The 22,752-nt window shown below is 36.5% G+C and overlaps 1 protein-coding gene across 3 annotated transcripts in view; it reads left to right on the plus strand.

Moving 5' to 3' along the window:
- The window catches only part of CD247 (CD247 molecule), a 30,609-nt gene extending 18,170 nt beyond the window's left edge, over positions 1-12,439 (plus strand). Inside the window, exons 2-9 of one of the 3 annotated variants that reach the window (XM_081328082.1) lie at positions 4,175-4,278; positions 5,877-5,933; positions 7,840-7,926; positions 8,218-8,253; positions 9,115-9,170; positions 9,253-9,309; positions 11,119-11,154; positions 11,456-12,439. In XM_081328082.1, coding sequence (XP_081184208.1) covers positions 4,175-4,278; positions 5,877-5,933; positions 7,840-7,926; positions 8,218-8,253; positions 9,115-9,170; positions 9,253-9,309; positions 11,119-11,154; positions 11,456-11,501 — 479 coding nt within the window. In that variant the 3' untranslated portion in view covers positions 11,502-12,439. Of the gene's footprint in view, positions 1-4,174; positions 4,279-5,876; positions 5,934-7,839; positions 7,927-8,217; positions 8,254-9,114; positions 9,310-11,118; positions 11,155-11,455 lie in introns of those variants that run through there. The other 2 variants (XM_081328083.1, XM_081328084.1) reach the window with 2 other exon arrangements.
- Positions 12,440-22,752: the final 10,313 nt, after the last annotated feature.

Here is a 22,752-nt window from a genome sequence, read left to right on the forward strand (position 1 = left end):
GACAGACACTTGCAGATACAGAACTTGTATTATACACATTAGAAAACTACAACATTACATTACTTTTTGACGTAATTGCCATTCAAACTGAGGCACTTGTCATAACATCTTACAAGGTTTGAAATTCTTTAGTAGTAGTCGCTTGGTGCCAAATCTGGGCTATAGGGGTGGGTGGGTGGGTGATCAAAAACATCCCAACGGAGCTGCTTAAAAAATTCTTGGCTGTGTCTAGCAGTGTGCGGGCAAGCATTATCGTGAACCAACACCACAGCAGAAGTGGTGCCATAGAAAATCCCGCCAAATGTGAAGATGCCAAAGGAGTACTGCTGGTGAAGTTCATGGAACATGGTTTGACCATCAATTCGGAAGTCTACTGTGAAATGTTATGAAAACTCAGACGAGCCATCCATAACAAGCATCAGGGCATGCTGACTTTTGCTGTTCCAAGAATTTGGGATATAAGCCAAATATAAGCCAAATTGTTTGTTCATTATGTTTTAGCATTAATTTGGGTCACCCTTCCCAAACCAGGGCCACCTCCAAATGTGGACTTCAGTTCTCAGCGATAGTCATGGCTGTTGAAGAATTCTGGGAACTGAATTCCATTTGGCAAGTGGTTCGAGGGAGTACTTTGTTGTTCTCTGATTCTTTTTGTGTGTGGGGAGGGGGACTAGCCTTTACTAACTTGAGCATACGTGGAATTTCTCAGTAATGTGTGACCATGTTAAGTCTGGAACTGACATGCATTTGGAGAGAATCTATTAGGAAAGGCTGTTCCAGATCATCAAGAAACATGTATTTGGTTGCTACTGGACATCTTTGCAAACCTAGATGACACATATATGGGGATAATCCTTCTTCCAGCTTTGCATGCTTGCTGGATGCTCAATATTTGCTATGAAGATTTCAGTAAATTGTAAGAGTACTTCTCTGCTAGGAGGAAAGTGAACCTACCTTTCTTCAGCATCTGTTTTACTTTTTCCTGGAATTCAGTCTCAATTATTAACATTATTACTGTTCCAAAACTTTGCCTCTTTCTTAATCCAAGCACTACATTGGTCTTATACACAATCTTCATACAGAAACTTAGCAAAGGAAACCTTGCAGGAAGGAGCCCCAGCTGTCAGTCTTGAAAGGAGAGGTATGAAAACATTTCTGAGTAACCACACTGCATACCACAATCAATTAAGGGAACTCTATGCTGATGTCAAACTGAGCTCCATTTTAACTCTAGCACATAAAGTTTCCTTCAAGGCGATGTTTCATTCAATTTAATGACCCTCACGAAAACAAAAGAGGAATGGGGTTCACCTCAATGGATCAGTTAGTACTTTGATGCCAGATTTGTATTCATCTAAGAGAGTGGAAAATATCTATTAGTTGATTAAATACAGATTTAAAGACGTGTTTCCCTTCAATTGTTTCTTCTGAAAGTGAGTTTGTGGCATCTTTTTAAGCAAGGTAATGCAGCATTGATTTTACAGCATCCTATGGCATCATTAAATCATCACTGTACCAAAAATATTAGCAATGAGGAGACGCTTTATATTACACCAACATAGCAGTATGATAATGGATGGTTCTAGGAGGCAGCTGTGAGAATCCTGCCTAAATGAATCTCTCAACTCAGAAAACCACAAGGCAGGTGGCTTGCTCAGTAGAAATGGAACAGAGGAAACAGTTTTATCCTGATAAAAGTTTTATCCTTTTTTCATCTAGTTTAGCATTCTCTATACCAGGGATGTGTAATTTGCACTTATGGGGCTGCATAGGACACTGCTCTCACCCCAAAGCCTTGGATACAGCCTCTAAAGATCCTCCAAAACATTCCATTTGATTATATTTTAACATGACAAGATGGAAAAACAAACATATATGAAAATGATGGCACCAATTGCATGGTTTTTAATTTAAATTTCCATTCAATTAGATAAAATTTAGTTTTTGTCTAAGTCCCACCTATCTTATTTTTTGAGTAAGAACATTTCATATTACTGGTAGGCCAAATATGACCGTCAGTTTGGAAAAAAAAGTATACCATGATCTATACCAGAGGCCCCAACCTTTTGGGCACCAGGGACTGGTTCTGTGGAGAAAGATTTTTCCATGGACCAGAGGGGGTGGAGTTTCATGTGCTGCCTGCATCGAGCAGATGGAGCTTTGCTTGTTTGCATGGCCCAGTTGCTGGTATGCCATGGCTCAATGCTGGACCGGGGGTTGGGGACCCCTGATCTACACTGATTCCAGTGGACAATAACATCAGTAACATTTTGACAGTGACAAATATTATCAGTGCAAAAAAAATCAAGTGAGAAAATTTTTGACTAATTAATATATCTGAAAGTTAAGCTTAGTGCTTTCATTGCCTATTTAACTGAGTAATGCCAAGGTAAATAACTAAAACTAAGGTTACAGCTTCCAAAGAATATCAAAGAGGGGGATGGTTGGACATTAGAGAACTGAGTCCTATTCTTCTAAAAGAAATGAGTGAAATATGGATTCTCAGAACTCTATAAACAACATAAGAGTTTGTGACTCAGCATGCACACAGAGATATTCTACCACTGTGGTTTACAAACCATGGCTATGGCTTCATATTTTATGTGACCAGAATCAAGTGGGGTTTATGTATGTAACCATGCTTGCATGATCTGTGAAGATAGCCACTGACTATGTTAAGAATATCCAATATAGCTATTTTCTTTTTCTCTTGTGTTGAATAGCTGTTGCTGTGGTATCAATAGAAGAGAAAGTTGGTCTTTGTCATGCTTATTCTTCAATGCAGTTGATGTAAACATTTCTAATTACATTGAATCTAGAACAAAGAACTGCCCAGACCTTTGGAAGGATAATTTCATATGTTACAACAAATAAGTATTTTTGATAACATTTCAGCTACTTTTAAGCATATGCTTATTTATTTGGTGTATTTAACCCCTTTCTCCCCCAGCAATCTCCAGGTGGCATATGTGCAGATCTATTTTTATTCCTATAATTACAGCCTTGTGAAGTAAGTTGGGCTGAGAATCATGGTCCAAAGTCAATCAGTGACCTTTGTGAACAAGTGGAGGCATAAACTTGGGTTTTCTCTGTCTAAGTCCAATATTTTAATCACGCCACAAGTTGAAGAATACTGCAGCATAGTGAAATATCTTTAGATATTGAATGCATGTTTTAGAGATCTCTCAGTAACAAAATAGACACATTATGGATCTAATAAATAATAAACAAATATTGAAATACTTCTAGATCAGGGAGCAAAACAAAATCCTGAGAGAGCTTCATAGTTCCTCTTAATGCTGCTGAAGAACTGTAATTTTTAATTGTCACAAAAAAGGGAAATTATTATATAGAGGATTAATATTTAATTAAAGTATATATGTAATCCACTTAAGTTTTTCTTTTTTAATGTACCTATCTTTAGGATTTCAGCCCTTAACAATATCACTTAAAGACAAAAATAAGATTGGCTTAAAATAAGATTGCCTATTTCTGCTGTAAATAGTATTATCGAATCATTAAATGTTGGCCTCAGTTGTGTTTGGAATAAAGAACATGGCCCAAATCTTGAAAAAAATTGATGTTGATTATGATCCATTGAAATCAGTAGGACAAATTACAGTAGTTGCAATGACCTATGGCCTGTTAATTTTACTGGGATTTTATTGTGATGTTTTTCTGGGGAACCTGGATGTTTTAGAACAGGGGTGTCAAATTGCGAGCCCATGGGCCGGTTGCATCAGGCGGAGGCCGCACCTACCCGAGCTCCGGCAATGCAAAAAAAGTTGTGATACATAACAACATGTCATGTGATGTTGCAAGTTTGATACCCATGCTCTAGAATCATTGAACCATTATTATGTAAAATACTAACAATAAGGGGCTTTATATCACCTCAGCAACAAGTTACTTTTTTATTAATAATAGCCAGGTCTGTAAAACATGCATGGCAATGTGTAACTGTTATTCTAATATCCCCATGAGATAACAAAAATGGAAGTCATTTAAAAGTCATTGAGCAATAGGCATGCTGGTTGAGAAAATAGGAATTGTAATCTTGAGAGTACTAGTTTATGGAAGGCTGTGCTCATGGTTTGCTTTAAATCGTTTCTCTGTAGAACTGACTCACTAGTTGTTGTTGTTTTTTTAAAAAAAAACAATGTTTTTTAAAAAGATGCTGATGCACTGGGATTAACAGATCCAAAGCTGTGCTACATTCTGGATGGGATCCTTTTAATATATGCTATCATCATCACAGCCCTTTTCATGAAACTAAAGGTAAGATATTTTCAGAAAGAGATTTCTTTATTGTTTTACATACACACAGAGGAACCTGAAGGAAAAAAAAGGTCCCTGTGACTTTCTTTAATCCTTTTGATTGTATTTTTGAATGTTGATGTAAACCTTAATGATATAAAATTAAGAGAAATTACTCCGTGAAATCAACTTTCACTGCAACAGTTCTATAACACTGCAATGTCCCTCATATAACTATTATAGAAAGATTATCCTTCTGTATCTTATCCCAAAGTTCAATACCCAGACAAAATGTTCCCTACATTATTAGTTGTTACTCTCAGATCTTGCAGACTTGCATCACTTTCCCCAATCCTGTGATTCTGAGCTATATTGGATTCTATCCTGCAGATTTAGCTACAGTGCCTTGCAGTATTATGGAAACTGAAGTTCCACATCAGTGAGGAGACATATTCAGTTGGGAAGACTATTAGGCAGACACTATTTGTAAATGATCTGGAAAAGATGGGAAATTGTTAATAATAAATCTCACATTTAAGAGTTTGAACAACTGTTTTGGTTTTGTTTTATTCAATATTGCTACTTTTAACTATTAGCTATAGGTTTGGTTTTTTGGACAGGACCAGAGTTAAGGCATTTTTAAAAATGAAATAAAGGAAAGTTTAGCAGCCTACTGTAACTTGGTGTCCTACTCCTAGGGAACTCTGGGAAATGCAGGTTCAGTCTTTAAGAAGAGATTGGACATCCATTTGTCTGAAATGGTATACCTGGGCAGGGGATTGGACTAGATGACCTCCAACATCCCTTCAAACTTCTTCTTCTTCTTCTTCTTCTTCTTCTTCTTCTTCTTCTTCTTCTTCTTCTTCTTCTTCTTCTTCTTCTTCTTCTTCTTCTTCTTCTTCTTCTTCATCACCATTATTATTATTATTATTATTATTATTATTATTATTATTATTATTATTATTATTATTATTATACTTTTATTCATTAAACATGAAACTCAGTCAACTGAACACTCAAATTGACTGGCACTAATGGTTGACACGGGTTGCTGCCAGCATCCTAGGTATCAACCAAGTATCTCCTTAAAATGTAAGATGTTCCGAGTAGTGCAGTTTTTTGTAGCTTTGCTGGAGTGATTGCAGGAAGCTGCAATTTCTTGATGTATTTTCCAAAGTTTTTGGACATAGTTCCCAGTGCCCCGATGACAATGGGTATCATTGTTACATGTTTCATCCATAATCGCGCAGTTTCATCCATAATCGCAGTGTTTCGTAATTTTTTCCAGTTCTTTTTCTTTGACTCTGACATCTCCTGGTACAGCGATATCAATCAGCTGTATTATTATTATTATTATTATTATTATTATTATTATTATTATTATTATTTATTATTATTACTACTACTACTACTACTACTACTACTACTACTACTACACTATAGTATTATTATAGTACATTTGGAGGGTGTCCAGTTGGAAAGAGCTAATATATAGTGCTCACTGAAGGCTCAGTAATACACTGTCACTATTTTATAAATCCCTAGTGGCCTTTGGAATAGAAATGGACAGTTTTGTGAATAAAAGCTCTTATATTAAATGTTTGTCAATATTTTTCCAGCTACGCAATCGCTCTACAGAATCCAAGCCTTCTCAAAATGCAAATGACATATATAATGTAAGTAGTGAATTTTTTTATGTCTCTTATATAATCAGGCACCTACAAATGAATTAAAGTGACGAGGTAACATACAAGTTGGAAAATTGAGATATCAGTCTGCCTGCGGAACCCAGTGAGATTTATTCAGGGAGCCAAATCAAAATGATTCCTTTTAGTATAGGGATTCCCTACTACCTTCTTCCACCAAAATTACTAAATGCCAAGATAAAAGGGGTGGGGAGGTTTTCGTGTGCAGCTATAGGAGAACCTCCAGGCCATAGTTATACAGCTCATTTTTAATTAAGGGAATTATAGTGGTTTACTTGATATAGGATTTTGCTTATTCAGTAGGCTTTCTGAAGGACACACATTTTTTCTCTCTCTACATGGATGGATAGATAGGTAGGTAGGTAGGTAGATAGATAGATAGAAAAAAAGAGAGAAAACTCTGCCAATGTTTTAGATTTCACTCACATCAATTGGATTCATAGAATAGCCAATGGTAAGAAATTCTGACTTTTACAAACCAAAACATTTGGCAAAGAACATTTCCAACCAAGAAGCGCTTGCAATTATTGCAATATTTTCACTATATTCCTGAAAATCCCATTCCCCAATATTTGATTATCTATTAGAAGAACTGTCTAGGTCCTGCTGGAGGAAAAAGTCAACTAGAGATGCTGCTATGAAAACTTTGTATGTGATGGCTTTGGTTTTCTTTTTAGTATCACCTGTTCACTTAAGGTTCACAGAATATATAATAAGAGGTTTAAGGCAACACTAAAGAGTATTGTATATGCTTACCAAAGGACACTGGGACAACTTTATAGCTGAATAATGAGCATTGACTATTTAAGGTGAGACTAGAAAAGCTCTAGGTAAGCAGAGTTAGAGGATAAAATCAGTTCATGAGATGTTATAGAGGATAAAATCAGTTCATGAGATGTTATATACTGTAGAAGTTTCCAATTTCATGTGAATAATGGGACAAGGTAGATAAAAAGGGACAGAGAGCACTTAATGTGTAAAAGATTTATCCTTGGATGGGAAATAAGGATGCTCCAAAGATTAAATAAAATGAGAAAACTACATCATAAACAGGTGTTGCTGTAAATATGTTTGTATGTGTGTGTATGCAGATACTCATGCATATGAAATGAAATTGAAAAGATGGGGGGGGAATTAAACACTGAAAACTTTTGAAAATTCTGTTTACTGATATGTTTTCATCTACTTTGGTTTTTTTTACTATCTTTTTTCTATGTAGCCATTTATTTTGCTCCTTAAATGTCTTAAAATAAAAGTTAAAAACTTTCCAGGTTAAATACAATGTAAGCTAGAGTCAGTGTAGTTTGGTTGAATTAATGTTATACCCGATATTCTTGGAGAAAGGAGTAACGAACTCCTTAATGATTTAATTACTTTTTTACTCAGAGTTCTGCAACTATGGTTGTGATTAAGAGCTGTTATTTTGAGCTTTAGGTAAAATACAGATAGTCCTCTGTACGACTGATTGCTTAGTAACTGTACAGAGTTGTGATGGACCTCCTCGGGGTACTTACAACCTGGCTAATGGCTGGCTCCCTCCCAGAGATCATGTGACTATTTTATCACGGTTTGCTGAAAACATTTACTTCTGCATTTGGGCAAAGCGACCCATAGTGAGCCATTCGTTCATTTAACAACTTCAGAGTTCACTTAACAACCGCTGCAAAAAAGTCACCAGTCATGTACAACTATCACAACTTATGACTGTGATGGACAGGCAAATTGAGGACTATCTATATACAGATTCACTTGACTTTTTGTGTCTAGTGCTTCACCTAAAACCAAATTATGCATCCTTAACTTGGGGAAAATTGGTTAGGTCAAGAGGAAATTGGAGCTTGTAGTTAGTAGTATCTCTTTTTTTCTTCTTCTTCAGAAACTATCTACCAGACACAGAGATGAATATGATTCTCTGGCAGTAAAAAAACCAGATACAGATCTTGAAATGGCTGTGGAAAACCAGGTATCTTCACCATCTTTTCTGTGTAGGCAGTTGCCACAAAACATGTAGGCATAGCTTGGGGGAGGAAGCACAAGACCATGACCCCCATGTGCTTTGAAGAATGAATAGTATCAATCTACAACTGACTTCTCTGTTGGTTAGGACAGAGTTGTGCAATGGATGTTGAGGCAAGTGCCCTGTCAGCTCTCCCACCATGATATAACTGGTCTGTCAGCTCTCCCACCACGCCTTCTCTTTTGTCTTCAGACTTGGTATATATAAGAATGTTTAGGAGAATTTTTCTCTTTCTAGCGCAGAAGAAAGAAACCTCAGGACAAAGTTTACACTGTGAGTAGATCCAAGAATTGACTGTTATTATAGTTTAGTTAATTATCCACCACAGCATTTTGAAAGGATATGTGTGGGTGGGTGTATTTGGAAAGAAGTTGTTTTTGTATGCAACCTTTTCCAGAGTTTTATGAATAAGGTTTTGGGGGAAAAAGTATCTCTATGTTGGGATGTAACACAACTACTTCACAAGATGCAGAAAGGAATATAAGTATATAAAAATCAACCACTCTATTTTTTCTGTTTTTATGAGTCTTAAAAGATACTCAAGATTGCCCCATTTTGCCTTTCTTTTCCTTTAACAGGAAAGAAAGCGGTCAGGTTTTCAAGCTTCTGTTATTAAAGATTGTATCAATAAAATAGAATTCTAGTGTTTTTTTCTGGATTGCTTTTTTTTACCTGACCTACCTGAAAGGCTTAACAGTGACAGCAGGAACAGCTGTTAGTAGTCATCCTTCTCTGGACTTTGGGAGATGTTTATCAGATTATCGGTCAGCTTTTTTGTGGACGTTTTATTATTTATTTATTGGTTGAATTTATATACTGCCCTATTCCCAAAGAACTCTCTATATCAGAGGAATCTAACTTCTATGTTGTAAATCAAACTATTGAGCATGTACAGGAAACTTGAGCTTCCTCTATTCCAACAAATCTTTTGTTTATAGTTTAATTAAATTGCAGGTTGGGGGAAAAATGGGGAATGGTTGTTTCCCAAACAGCATTGCTTTCAAATCTGCATAAATTGTGCCTGAGATTATAACGGTTGACAAAGAAAAAGCAATGAAGAGTAAATGTTTTTGCTAGAATAGCAGCCATAAGTACTTACATTTTTGGAAATATCTTTCTTACAATTTGGCCTAGGAAGAGCAAGGACATACTGGCCAGAGTGAAAGGATTAATCAAATACATCAGAAACTGTAAGAAAAGGCATTAGAGAAAATTAAGATTTTTCTTAAATTTCCTTTTCACCAATACTGTTTTATGGTTTTCCATGGCTAGTCCCTACAGCGGGATAAGATGGGTGAAGCATACAGTGAAATTGGAAAGAAAGGAGAGGTAAGTGATATTTTCTATCATTTTGGATGCACAAAAGATAGCTGCATCCATCAATTTGTCATTGTTGACTCTAGGCAGGATTGCACTTCTCTGGATGAGTGGGTACTTCAAGGTTTGCCCATGTTATGCCTTTGTTGCATGAGTTGCACTGGCTCCGTTTCTTCCAGGTACTGGTTATTACTTTTAATGTCTTACATAGCATGGGACGGCCTGTCCCTGGGGGTTTCTGCCTATCAGACAGGAAGATATGTCCAGGTTCCTTCCCTGAACTGTTGCCATCTAGTAGGATCTCTGAAGCATGCCTTTTCTGGCAGGCCCCTGCTAGTTTAGCCTTGGAAGTTCTGGGCTTCATACCCAGTCGTTGGGGTAGAATGATTGCTCTGAATTGGTTCTTGGAGTATCCCAAGATGAGTGAAGTGCTGGCTTGTGGTTATGTTTTATGATTTTGTTTTATGGTTTTTGTAATTCAGGGTTTTACTATTGTTGTGAGCCATCCAGAATTGTATTTTAAAATGGGCACCTATACAAATCTTATATATGCATTTCTACTCAAGCTTTCCCAGTCCTATCCTTTAGTCCCCCAACTTTCCGGCTCTGTGGACCAGCAGGGGTGGGGGTAGAAGAGACAGTTTTGCGCATGTGCGCACCATTTGCACAAATGAAGCTTCACGTGCTCACACACTTGCCCCATGCATGCGTGGCCCAATTCCTAAAGGGCCATGGTTGGTGCTGGGCTGTGGACTCGGGGTTGGGGCCTCCTATTTTAAGCTGCATTGAACTACAGTTCCATAATACAGAATAATGACAGTATTAATTCAATACATGTGAAAGTACCAGCGAGGGAGAAGCTGTCTTATCAGTATAAACTTATCTACAATAGTCATACAAAACAGAAGACAAATTTATAGTTTGTTTTTTCTGATTATAATTTTTTCATAGTATCTCTGTCAGTTGGGTATAATTGTGAAGCACAATCACAAACATGTTATCCTTGTTGGAACAGGCTAATACGGAGGAGTCCACAACTTATGACTATAATTAGAGCTAGAATTTCCATTTAAGTGATGTGGTCATTAAGTGAATCACACTTGATTTTACCACCTTTTTTCCATAGTTGTTAAGCGAATCATGTGAACATTAAGAAAATGTGGCTTTGTCCATTCATTGCTTATCAGAACTCACTGGGAAAGTTGCAAATGGCAATCAGGTGACCCTGAATGCTGCAAACATCATAAATATATGCTGGTTGTGTGAACAACTATTCCACACAAGAGTTCAGTTAGCTATTTTTATTGCTCAAGCCTATAATACAATTCATAGGCTGGGCTAAAAAGGTAAAGGTAAAGGTTCCCCCGCACATGTGTGCTAGTCGTTTCCAACTCTAGGGGCCGGTGCTCATCTCCGTTTCAAAGCCAAAGAGCCAGCGTTTGTCCGAGGACATCTCCGTGGTCATGTGGCCGGCATGACTAGACGCCAAAGGCGCACGGAACGCTGTTACCTTCCCACCGTAGTGGTCCCTATTTTTCTACTTGCATTTTTACGTGCTTTTGAACTGCTAAGTTGGCAGAAGCTGGGACGAGTAACAGGCGCTCACTCTGTTACGCGGCACTTGGGATTTGACCCGCCAAACTGCTGATCTTCTGATCGACAAGCTCAGCGTCCTAACCCACTGAGCCACTGCGTCCCTTCAGGTTGAGCTAGAGAAGGTTTAATGACATTCAAAGGGGAGGGGTCTGATCTTGCTCTCCTGTGCCTATGTAGCAATTCTTCTCCCTTGAAGTTTATTAATCCTGGCCTTTTCTTTTCTAGAGACATTGTGGCAAAGGCAATGATATTCTTTATCAGGTAAGATAACAACAGAACCATTCCATGTAATTTCTTTAACTCTTAATTCACTGAGATCTGTCTAAAGCAATTTATCCCCTCTTAAATTCTCTGAATACTTTTGGTCCTATTGCCTGCCTATGCTTGCAAGAGAGATGGACAAGGGAAGATGCTTAGGAAACAGTTGGATTCTTCTCTTCTTACAAATGTTGCTATCAGACCTTAGATTTAGTACCCTTGCTAAAGGCATCACCGAACCTGAATCGATGGTTAATAAAGTCTAATTTATTTATTTTCTAATCATGTATTTTCTCTTTATCAGGGCCTCAGTCAAGCAACAAAAGACACATACAATGTCCTTCAAATGAAGCCAATGCATTCTCATTAGTTACAACTGGAAGGAAGAAAGAACATACCTTATGGTGGAATGGCATCAACTAAAGAGGACGGTTCATTTCAGCAAAGCCATTGCCTTGTTTGAAGAATGCTATTGTACAGTTAGCAAAACCCATATTTCATTTCCAAATAACATTCTGGGGTTTTTTTAAAATGTACATATGTTTAAAGATTCTGCTTAATGTACAGTTGCTCATATTTAGGAGATTGCTATTCACTGCATAGCTAAATAAGAAAAATATTTTTCTTCCTTAGGTGAAAGATAACCAACAAATTTTCTTTCCCTGTAGATGTTTTGTAAGGTATTTTTAATTGAAGATAGCTGGGGAACGTTTGGGGGAAAGGGGAGGGGAAGAGAATATATTCTGGAACCTTTCATCACTTTCCAGGAATTTGGATTACTGTACAATCTATCAGGCATACCAGCAGGGCTGGTGGTAAAGGATGACAAAAATTGTCATTTTAAAAAAAATTGATAACTCTCAAATCATTAAATAGTTCGGAACTTAACTGAAAGTAGACATCTTTTTATATTGAAGATGATGGTACTTTGAATTGCAGTGTATGAGACAAGTGAAAATTCTGTTCATGAGCTTGGATCATTATCCCCAAAATGTAATTTTCTTTAGCATCAAAAAGCTATCAGCCTTTACTACTATGTTTGGATGAAGTCTGCAAGTAAAATACAAATGCGAAAACAAAAACAAAAAAACTGGACACAGAACTAACCCATTTAATAAAGCAACCAGAACTAGTTTTGGCTTAGAACTACTTCTGTCGAAGAACAAAAGTGTTACTTTTGAATAATGAAAATGTATTGGATGTCACTAAACAGTAATCATAAAAATACTCTTGTGCTATGAAGAAGTGGACCAGTACAGTTTATGCCTGTCTTTGCATGATTAAAATAATGGATAAGTATATTGTCTGTTGCTTCGTTATGTACATTGTTCCTAGTGGCTAACATTTCTCATACTTCAACCCGTATTAACCACAGTCAATACAAAAACTTACCACTTGACCAGAAATCATTAACAAGCTTTCTTTTGATTACTACTGATCACATTTTAAGAAGTCTAATTAAACTGCGAACTATAGTTAAGGCCTGCAAGGAAGGAAAGCAGGGAATTTGCCTGGGAGGCTGCGCCCTTTCAGCATCTTCAGCTGAGTGCCTGCCTACCTTTGGAATGTGTGGGTACAATTTGAATGTGGAGATTATAATAAACCTTTATTGTCAAAGTACAACATGTGTACATTGAGATTAGCTGAGCCTCCCCCCGTGCTCTCTCCCCCCAACACACAGTGACAACAAACCCTCCATCCCACCACACCATGTGAACCAACTACACCACACACCGGCCTCCCAAGTCAATTCTGCATAAGTTCACAGAGATTATATCCCATTTAAAAGCCTAACAGCCCACGGATAAAAGCTATTTTTCAGCCTGTTGGTACAGCTGGCTATACTCCTATATCTCCTACCGGATGGTAGGAGAGTAAAGAGATACCGTCCAGGGTGTGAGTCATCCCTGAGAATCTTCCTCACTCTTCCAAGGCAACGAGCCCTGGCAATGTCATCCAGTGGTGTCAGGGGACAGCCCACAATGTCTTGTGCTGTGCTCACTACCCTCTGTAATACTTTCCTGTCTGCGGCTGTCAGACCAGCATACCAAACCACAATACCATACGAGAGGACGCTCTCTATAGTAGACCGGTAAAAGAGGGTCATTAGCTGTTGTTCTACCCTGTTCTTCCGCAAGACCCTAAGAAAGTGAAGCCTCTGTTGGGCCTTTCTAGCCACCTGGGTTGTGATTATATCTTGGACACCATGACAAAATGGGTGCTGATAGGCTTTTCATTTACAGTATAGAGTGGTGTATCTGAACTGCAAAAAAATGAACCACTAGAAGGAGCAGATACAAAAAACTCCCTCTTCCTGCCATCTACTGGTTGATCAGCTGCCATGTATAGGATGACCAATAACTGGTATATGATATTTCTAAATAAATGGCAGCCCTAGACATCTTAGCAACAATGCTAGGGCTACCAGATTTGGACTGCAAAAAACAGATCGCTAGATGGCAGGAAAGAGCTAGGAGAAAGGTAGCTATTGGTCAAGCCTACAAATTTTTTACTATACCTGCAATGCTTCTCTCTCTCTCCTCTGTAGAATATTATTACCTGTATTTACCTTTTTTTCTGGGCAGGTGAGTGCATGTCCAAAGAAAACACTGGTATGCAGTGTTTTTTTTTAAGTTTATAAAATGCACGTAGGTTTCAATTCTAGAAAATAAAGATGCTGCAGATTGATATTATGCAGCATGCCAGTGTTAAAACTAACATAATTTTTGAATGATTAAATAAGTCAAATGGAATAGGAACTTTGGGGAACATGAAACACGAGGTCATTTAAACCCCTCCAAACCACAGTGGGCCACAAGCTTTAAAACAGGAATGCTTGCACAGAAGATACGTGTCAAATTTAGTTCCCAATTAAAGCAAAGTTTTTATTAAAGACACAGACCAGAATAACATTACAATAGTAGTGAAATAAAAAAATAAATCTGGGTTACACATTGTTAAGAGAAATGAGAGTCTAAGTAAAATTAGGGACAATTAGGACTGGGAGTAAACCCACTGCAAACATTTAAATTCCCTGGAGTATCTGTTTTATGTTTACCTGCCTCATTTCCCCCCTAGGATTTGAGTCAAGATTGAATTCATCTCTATATCATGTACAGAAAATGCAATAAAACTTTAAAAAGATGCTTTGTAAAAGGGGCAATAAATCCAGCAAAGCTTAACTGAAGGTAACCAAAGAACTCATACTTGAGAATACTACTCTGTAACCATGCTCTGGGGAGTGTTTTATAATCTGCCCACTATTAGGTGGAACTGAGATGTCCAGTCAAAGAATTGGGAGTTGGCAGCTGGAATTCTGATCACAGCAGTTTTATATTTTACCTTTCCAATGTTAAATGAGTATGTATATTATCAAGTTCAAAAGACTCAGGATATGGCAAATTCTGGACTGTGCTACTGGACATTTAGAGGGCAATCCTTAAGTTCAAAAAGTTTGGAAATATTACGTTACTGAGTTAACTCAATCTCCTGTATAGGCTAGCAGCTGATGTTTATTCAATCCATCTAATGCTGCAGAAATTCCATACCAGACATTCTAATGTATTTAATAACATTTTAAAAAGCATACATCACAAATATTTCTCTATAAGGAAATCAAAAGATGATATATTTGAAACAAACTTAAACAAATTAACTGTCAGGTTGAAGTCCAGTGTTTAAAAAACGTAAAAGGCAACAATTTTAAAACGTTATGTGCAACTGTGTATATGGGTAGATAGATATAAAATGTATCTTCATCCTCTTTCTTATGAATAGCTTACTCTCTCTTGACATGCTTTGGATTAGCTGTTGTTAAAGGCTAGGAAAGACAGCAGTTGTAGTCCAGTATATCTAGAGGGAATCAGGTTGAGAAAGGCTACTTTGAACAGTGAAAAAACCTGAGTTGTATACATTCAGTTCAGAGTGAAAAACCACTGTAAAACATAATCAGTTATCAAATTATCAGGAATACCATTATGATTTTAGATCAGGCATGTCAAACTGCCGCCTTGCGGGCCGGATGCGCCACGCCGAAACCGCGCCCACCCCATTGCCGGCAATGGGGAAAAAGTCACGATATGTCACACTACGTCATGTGGCGTCACGTGTTTGACATGCCTGTTTTAGATTATAACGCAAACAAGAGAAAAGCTTACCTGTTTTTGCTTTCCCCTGAGGAAAAAACAACAACAATTGGCAGAAAATAAGACCAATTTACTGTAAGATAGTAGAAAACCTAGATGTTGGCATCTCATTTTATCTCTAGTATTTGTTTAAAAATCACAAACACGCACATAATTGTTAAAACACTTGGAAAAATGGTTTAATGACGTTTACAACAGAAATGTACTGTACAGTTACAGTAAGTCTCATATATATAAAAATTACAGCAGACAAATGCATCTACACAAAACCTACCATTTTTATCCTGATTCACTGTAATCTACAGTTTCTCAATGCCCACAAGCCACCTGCAGGCAGCCACTAGGGAGAAAACAGAAGATATCTTTAAAGAGACAGCGTTCTTTTGATCTCCCTCAGGATAGGGATCTCAGACTGACCATAAGCAAGAATGAATGTTGTAGGATATGTAAACCACTCTTTTAAGTTGACATACATTCCAAATTAAATTATACAAATGACCATTTAAACAAAAAGAATCAGTAGGAAAAAAAATCTGTACCTGTGTAGTCCACCAAAATTACATACTAGGTTTTGCAAGAGAAAGGGCAATAAACATTTTTCTAAGCAATGTGTCCGTTGATTGCCTTAGGGAAAAATAATTCTCTTGTAACAAAAAGAAAAAAGTTATGACATCAGAACCATGGATTACCCTTTAGTGAATGGCTTTATCTGCCTTCTTATCTCACCTTTGGATATGAATGGATGATGCCTTCTGAGTAGGGCAAAGATTCAATTTTATACATGTAAGCGTGCTGTCTCTTTAAAAAAAAATCTCTGTTCAGAATGGCAATAAGAGAAAATGCAATCTAAATTGACAATCTGATGGAAATTACAGATTATGTACATTTTTCCTCAATTATGAACACCTAGGCAGTGAAAACTATTGTGTTAATACATACATAGACACACCCAAAACATACAAAAATACTATTTCAAACTACTAAGAATAAGACAATCAATTATCTCCATGCTATGACTTTTAAGAGCATTACACAGAAACAAACAAGAATTTAAACACATTTTTAATATCCCAGAAATATACCAAAATATACATCTAAGCTTTGGAATTACTGAGGTTAGACTAATGCAAGTGCTGGGTAATTGTACTTAATACACAAGTCTAAGGTTCTGCAGGAAAGAAATTATCTTTGGTATCTGCATCAGGCTAATATTATTAACATTTGGATTTTGCTTTGGGATAGAGCTTGTATGATCCTAGAACCAAACACCCCTACTTAACTGAGATTTAAAAGATTTGTGTAAAAAGTTCCTTCGTTGGCAACCCCCCTCCCCCAAAGTTTAAAAAGTCATAGACATCTACCTAGCAAAAATGTTGAGAAATACAATGCATAGTTGCACGGTGGTGCTGCAAAAATAATGAACAAACAACAAAAAGGAAAAAGCAGAAAAGAAGAAAAAAACTTTGTTTTTCAGTTTATTTCTCACAATAGGACAGCCTCTTCCAAGCAGTGGCAGGGGAAAGCTCAGAAGTGCACCCTAGCATGTATCAATCAATTTATCACAAAGGGTTAAAAGTACCCACCAGAGCAGCCAATCATGCACCAAGGCCTTCAGCTTCACAACCAATATATAAAGCTCCATCACATTTCTCCAAGCTTTTCTCCGTGCCCCTCGGATTTGTAATCTTATAAGAGTACTTTGCATCCCCAACAGAGTGGGAGAAAAGTTACCTTGCTGACCAAATCCACATTATCTTAGATCAAGCCATCCACTGCATCTTGGAATGGAAGGCAAAAACCACTTTGGGATTCATCTCTTACACACCCAGAAAAGATGGCTTCCCGAATTTGATTGGTGCTGAAGATGCCCTTTGTCTTTGGTTTGTTTGTTTGTTTTGAGTTTATACAATCATTAGGAAATCTTTGGTTTTGGCTGGAATTTTTTAAAAGAACAAAACAAAACAAAGAACCCCCCCCCCCCTCAGCATATAGCAGGGTACCGTGACCTGGCAAAGCTTCCCTTTCTAAAGGGACGGGGAAAAGTACATTCAAACTAAAAAGGTAGAAAGAGCATAGATACAGCTTCTGGTTAAGCCAGAGGGAAGAGGTGGCAAATGAACAAGATTGTCAAATAATAAAAGGACATGTTTTAGAAAAGGAGTGACACTCAAAGACAACAGGATAAAAGGTAGAAAGCGGTATATGTATGCACACAATTTGGCCCTAGCTTGTTCCTGGAAAATAAGAGCCCTGACATCTCGCCAGGAGGTGGCAGAAGGCAGCATTCAGATTTCATGCACAGGCTGGGAAAGAGATGGTTATTCAAAGACTACAAGATGACCCCCTCCCCAGTAAACCAAAACAAATAAAAGATTGCAATTTGCCCTCAGTTTGCAGTAGCTTTTAAGCAGCAACATTCAGAGGCTTTGGGGGATCTGTCCCCAGGTTACAGGTCACGGTTTGCTATAGGCCAGAGTTCAATGCTAATTAAAGGAAGGGTGGCAGACTTGGCAACTCTGTAGGGTTTGGAGAAAGTTAAAGCAAGTTACTCGGTTACGAGTTAGAAATGAGGTATACGACAGCTCCTGTACCTGTGGCGGATAAATATCCGACACCTATTCATACCTAGCTTAGATACTATTGCAGAAAAAGGAAATGGAACATCAACATGGTAGGATCAAGGAGTGAAAATGTCTCATCATGTTCTAAAAGATCTTTTGCTTTGTGGATTTTAGAGAAAAGTCTTCTCCAACAGGTTTTAAGTAAGTAGAGTTATCTACGCACCGCCATATCGATATCTATGGTATTTTCTCTTTGTAGTTCAGAGAAACTGAATCTTAGGCCTTAAAATCATAATAAGGATTATACAGGGCAAACAATGGCTTCCTGCCCCACAATAATGCCCTTTACAAACCTACTGAAAAAGCAGCTTTGCTTGATGTGTATCTTAATTAAATGCAGACTTATACATTCCAACATATATCAAATAACTTACAGTATTCTTATCACCAGCACCTTCAGTGCTGAAAACTTTCTGGTATATCAAATAAAATTAGAAATTATTTGGAAAACTTATTTTAATGGGTTTTACCCAGTGAAAAAGCAGTATTATTTTTGGTGTGTCAGAAGAAGATTGCGACAATGAACACTGGAGGAAGAGTTCACAACAGACTTTAAGTCAATATTTTGGCTTCAGCAAACAAAGATAAGAAATAAGGCAGAAGAGAATCACTGCAGCTCTCTCCATTAAGAATGTTTCTTTCAAGATCCCACCTACCAACTGTTTCATTTCCTTCCTCTCTTGTTTTCAACATCTTTTGTTCCAAGTGCTCTTATCTTTGAAAGTATTTTCCTATTTTCTACCTATAAATCTAACTAATTTAGGAAAATCACACAATATTAATACCACTTTACATAAAGTCAGAACACCAAATCTATTATTAAAGCTTTCAGTGAGGTTATGCATTCTAGCTGATTTACAAAGTAAGAAATGGACAACTCATATATAATTACACAACTGCTTTCTTTATAGAAGCGTACATCGAACTTGATTATTGCAGTTAATCAAGCCACAGCACGTCATGTGAGAATATTGAAAGCTCTTTTGATGAGTAAAAAAACCCCAGTTATCTCCAACATTTCTATTATGTAAAGAAAAAACATCACCCAGTATATCTCAACTGTGCCAGAAGATGATGCATTTTTTTTTAATATTTCAGGTTTCCCTGTTTCCAAATAATAGCTCATGACCTTGGCTTTTGTTTTAATCAGTTCTTGATTCCAATATGTCCTCAATGAAATCAGCCAAATTAAGCCCATTTGTACAAGAAAAACCACTATAAACTATGTCTTCAAAGAAAAAAGCTATCAATATAAACTTCTAAGACCATCTTTTTTTTAATCTTAAGACACTCTGAAAACAGGAAAGTTGGCAAAGATTTACCAGTGCCTTTAAGCATAAAAGCCATTGGAAATTCTCCCCTCCAGTCAAAGTCCCTCATTCTCAAATAATATGCCAGCAACAAATACACATAAACACTAATATTATTCTAAAGAATATGTTAGAATAAGGATGGAATAGACAACAGTCTTCAAACCAAAATATGCATTCTTTGCAAAAAATGACCCAGCCTCTCAGCAAAATTAAAACAAGAATAATAATCTATTCAGTAAGAAATCCTTTCTCCCAAGGATTATCTTACAAGATCATCTCCTCCCCCACCCCAATGTACACTATATTTAAGTGTTAAGAGGAGATTAGTGTTTAGTTTGGTTTATCTTCTGCAATTTTTGGTCTAGAAAAGGTTAACATTGTTAGTTTAAAAATTATTTAAAAAGTATTTATTATTAAGCACTACAATCAATGGCAAAATGGGTGGGAATAAAAGCAACCATTTTACAATAACTTTCTGATTTGATTTAGATGGAAATCTTCCACTCCCATCCCCAAGTTAAACATCTTGGTTTAAGAGCAGCCCTAGTGCAACTACATAAGTTGAAATGGATTGCTAACTTTATTTCTGTGTGTACAAATAACACAATATAGCAACTCAAATTGGTAACCTACATACTGTCATTTGATATACTGAATATTATTAATAATCAAAGAATCCCAGATTCAGGAGTAAGAAGAGTCCGCTTCCTTTGGCAAGATAAAATTAAAAAAGAGAGAGAGAATGAAGCTGTAAGCAACACTTGCCTTCTAGTAGGAGTGTACTTGCTATCCGAGTGTAAAACTTCTTAAAACTTCCAATTTTGAATCAGTTACTGGCTGAATCAGTTTGAATGTTCTGCAAGTATTTCAACCCTGAAACAGAGCTATTTGAACTCGAAGCACTGAAGAATTTCCAAAACATTTGGGCCTTTTGTAGTCAGAAAAGCGTCATGAAGTTTCACACTTGAAACAGTTTGAAATATTTTTTACACCCCTACCTTCTAAGCATAGTCAACACAATCTGCTTCTTCCCAACACCATCCCTGTAGAACACAGATTTCCAAATACATATACACTGGGTTTCCAGAAGCTTAACTAAACTCTACCACTACAGTTACCCCCACTATTTATAAAGATGCTCTCTCCTGATTTTTCAGTCTGCAAACAATACTAAAGCTATGCTGAGGTATCTTTTTAAAGGTGCCAGAAAACCAGCTGCTACCAAAGGCATTGTTTCTATAATCCCGCAACATTGCCTGCTTTAAAAACAAGAGATGAGAAGGGACAGAGTGATATTTTGAATTATTTCAGTCAAGATGTCTCCATTTTACTCCCCCGGGGAGAAAATATATAGCAAACAGACTAACATTCAGTTCAACAACATTGATTTGAACAGAAGTCAGAATGTGCCAGGAGACGTCTGCAAATACAGTAATGTTAAACATCTTAAATTAGTTTTCCTTCTCAATAATAAAGCTACATAAGTTCCAGTGTGAATCAAAGGTCATTGTAATTTGCCTTAAGAGCAAATCTCTGTGCATGCAGTAGAAATGCAGGTTGTGTTCCCAGAGCAAAGATAAACGTTCACTGCATATTTATGTTATAATTTCCTAAATGGGAGATAGTATTTCATATAGGAAAAATCTAAATAGGAAAAATCTAAATGTGTGAAATAGCTTCATATTCTTAAATAAGGGAATAAAAGTCTGGCATGGGCTATTAACAATTAACCAGAATTAAAAGTTGAGCTTCCTATTTACAGTATATACTGTAATTTGGACAGGGAGTGGGAAATTAATCAAAGATTGATTTGATTTCAGATTTTCATTAACAGTTGATTTAGATGTCTTTCTGTATCATGAAAAGAGAAATTTGTTATTATTGCATGGTGTATGTTTAAAATGGTCTAATAGAAATATGGAATACAATGAAAATTTCATTTTCCATTTAGATCCAATATGACTTCAGGAATTTGAAAGAAATAGCAAAAAATAAGCTGACAATAAAAACCACTAAAACATGTTAAAATAAAGTCGTAATAAAGTAAGAATTCAAGAAAACAATGAATTGGCACTAATTACAGTTGTGTTTCTTCTTTTCTTGCCAATCCAACTTAAAGTTGCCAATCCAACTTAAATACTCAGGGATATGATTTAACTTTTCCCATTTAATCCTCTGAAATGCTGACAAGTTAAATTTGGCCCCAATGCTGTACAGAACAAGAATTATGCAGTTGAATTTTTAAAATAATGTATTGCTTTAAGAATACTAGAACGTTGCTTTGCATAATTGGCCAATGTATCCTAAGGTCACAGACAACTTTTATCAACAGATTTTAATTCTGGTAGTGTTTACTCTATGATCACTATTTCCTATATAGATGTATGAACGTTTAAATCCTTGTAGGATTTATATACTAAAAAGTACAGATAGGGATATACAGATTAAGTATAAACATTTCAAACGTTTGAGAAAAAACGGGAAAGAATCAGGTCAAGGATATTCTTTTATGGCATTTTTTTAGTCCATCAATAGTATAAGAATCATATTATTGAGAACTGGAATTTAATGCTAACATTATTATTTTAAGCAAATGTAACTGAAAAATGTCCTTCCTAGCATGGTTTATTATTCATTTTATGTAACAAAATAAGAAAAAAGGTCATGTATTTAGTTTTGCACTACCAATATAGTTGGGTAGCTCCAAAAGCAAGATGGCCAGATCAAACCCCTTCAATTTGCCAAATGAGAACTAGTCAGAAATGGATTTTACATATTTATTATGAAAAATCTCTCAGCATTTGAAGTCACAAGGGGAACTGCCATTATTTTCATGTGAATCCACTGCTAAATTAAAAGGGGAGTCGGGTTTCCTAAAGCAAGACCTCAACAATATTTTTCAGAACTCACCATTTACAAGCTTCATTTTGTATGCAAAAATGGTTCTAGAAATATATGCTTTGCTTACTACTTTGTTCCCCGTAACATTTCATTTGACTCAAATTCCATCTTTCAGTAGTCTTAGTAAAACAGGTTCCTGTTCAACACCCTCCCCCTGCCAAACGCCAAACACAGTTTTAGAGCCTGTCCACTGCTGGCTACACACCCACTGGCAAAATTTTTATAATTTCTATAATTTTGGCTTGAAAAATCAGAGGATATTGGCAATATTTTTTTTCTCTCTCTCAAATATATGTTTAATTATACCTTGCTGTCAGAATTAAGCCTAAATTAAAAAAATATTGCCAATCAAAGTGATAGAGAATTAAATACAGTTTATATCTTTTAACAAAGAGCCAGTTTACACTGCTCTAGATTCTTGTTTGTTGTAAAATATCAATCAGGACAGACGTAAAAAATAAAGAGCCCAGATAAAAATGACTATCTTGAGTAAATTTTCCACACATCATACACAAGTGAAAAGGAAAGTTAAGGAGAATAAGGCAACGATGGATTTTAAGCCTGGTTTCTAGCATTAGAAATTCTGCAATTCCTCTGCTCTTCCTTATATCTTCAAATGAC

Source organism: Vipera berus, assembly GCF_964194415.1.
Source record: "Vipera berus genome assembly, chromosome: 4".
Taxonomy (NCBI): domain Eukaryota; kingdom Metazoa; phylum Chordata; class Lepidosauria; order Squamata; family Viperidae; genus Vipera; species Vipera berus.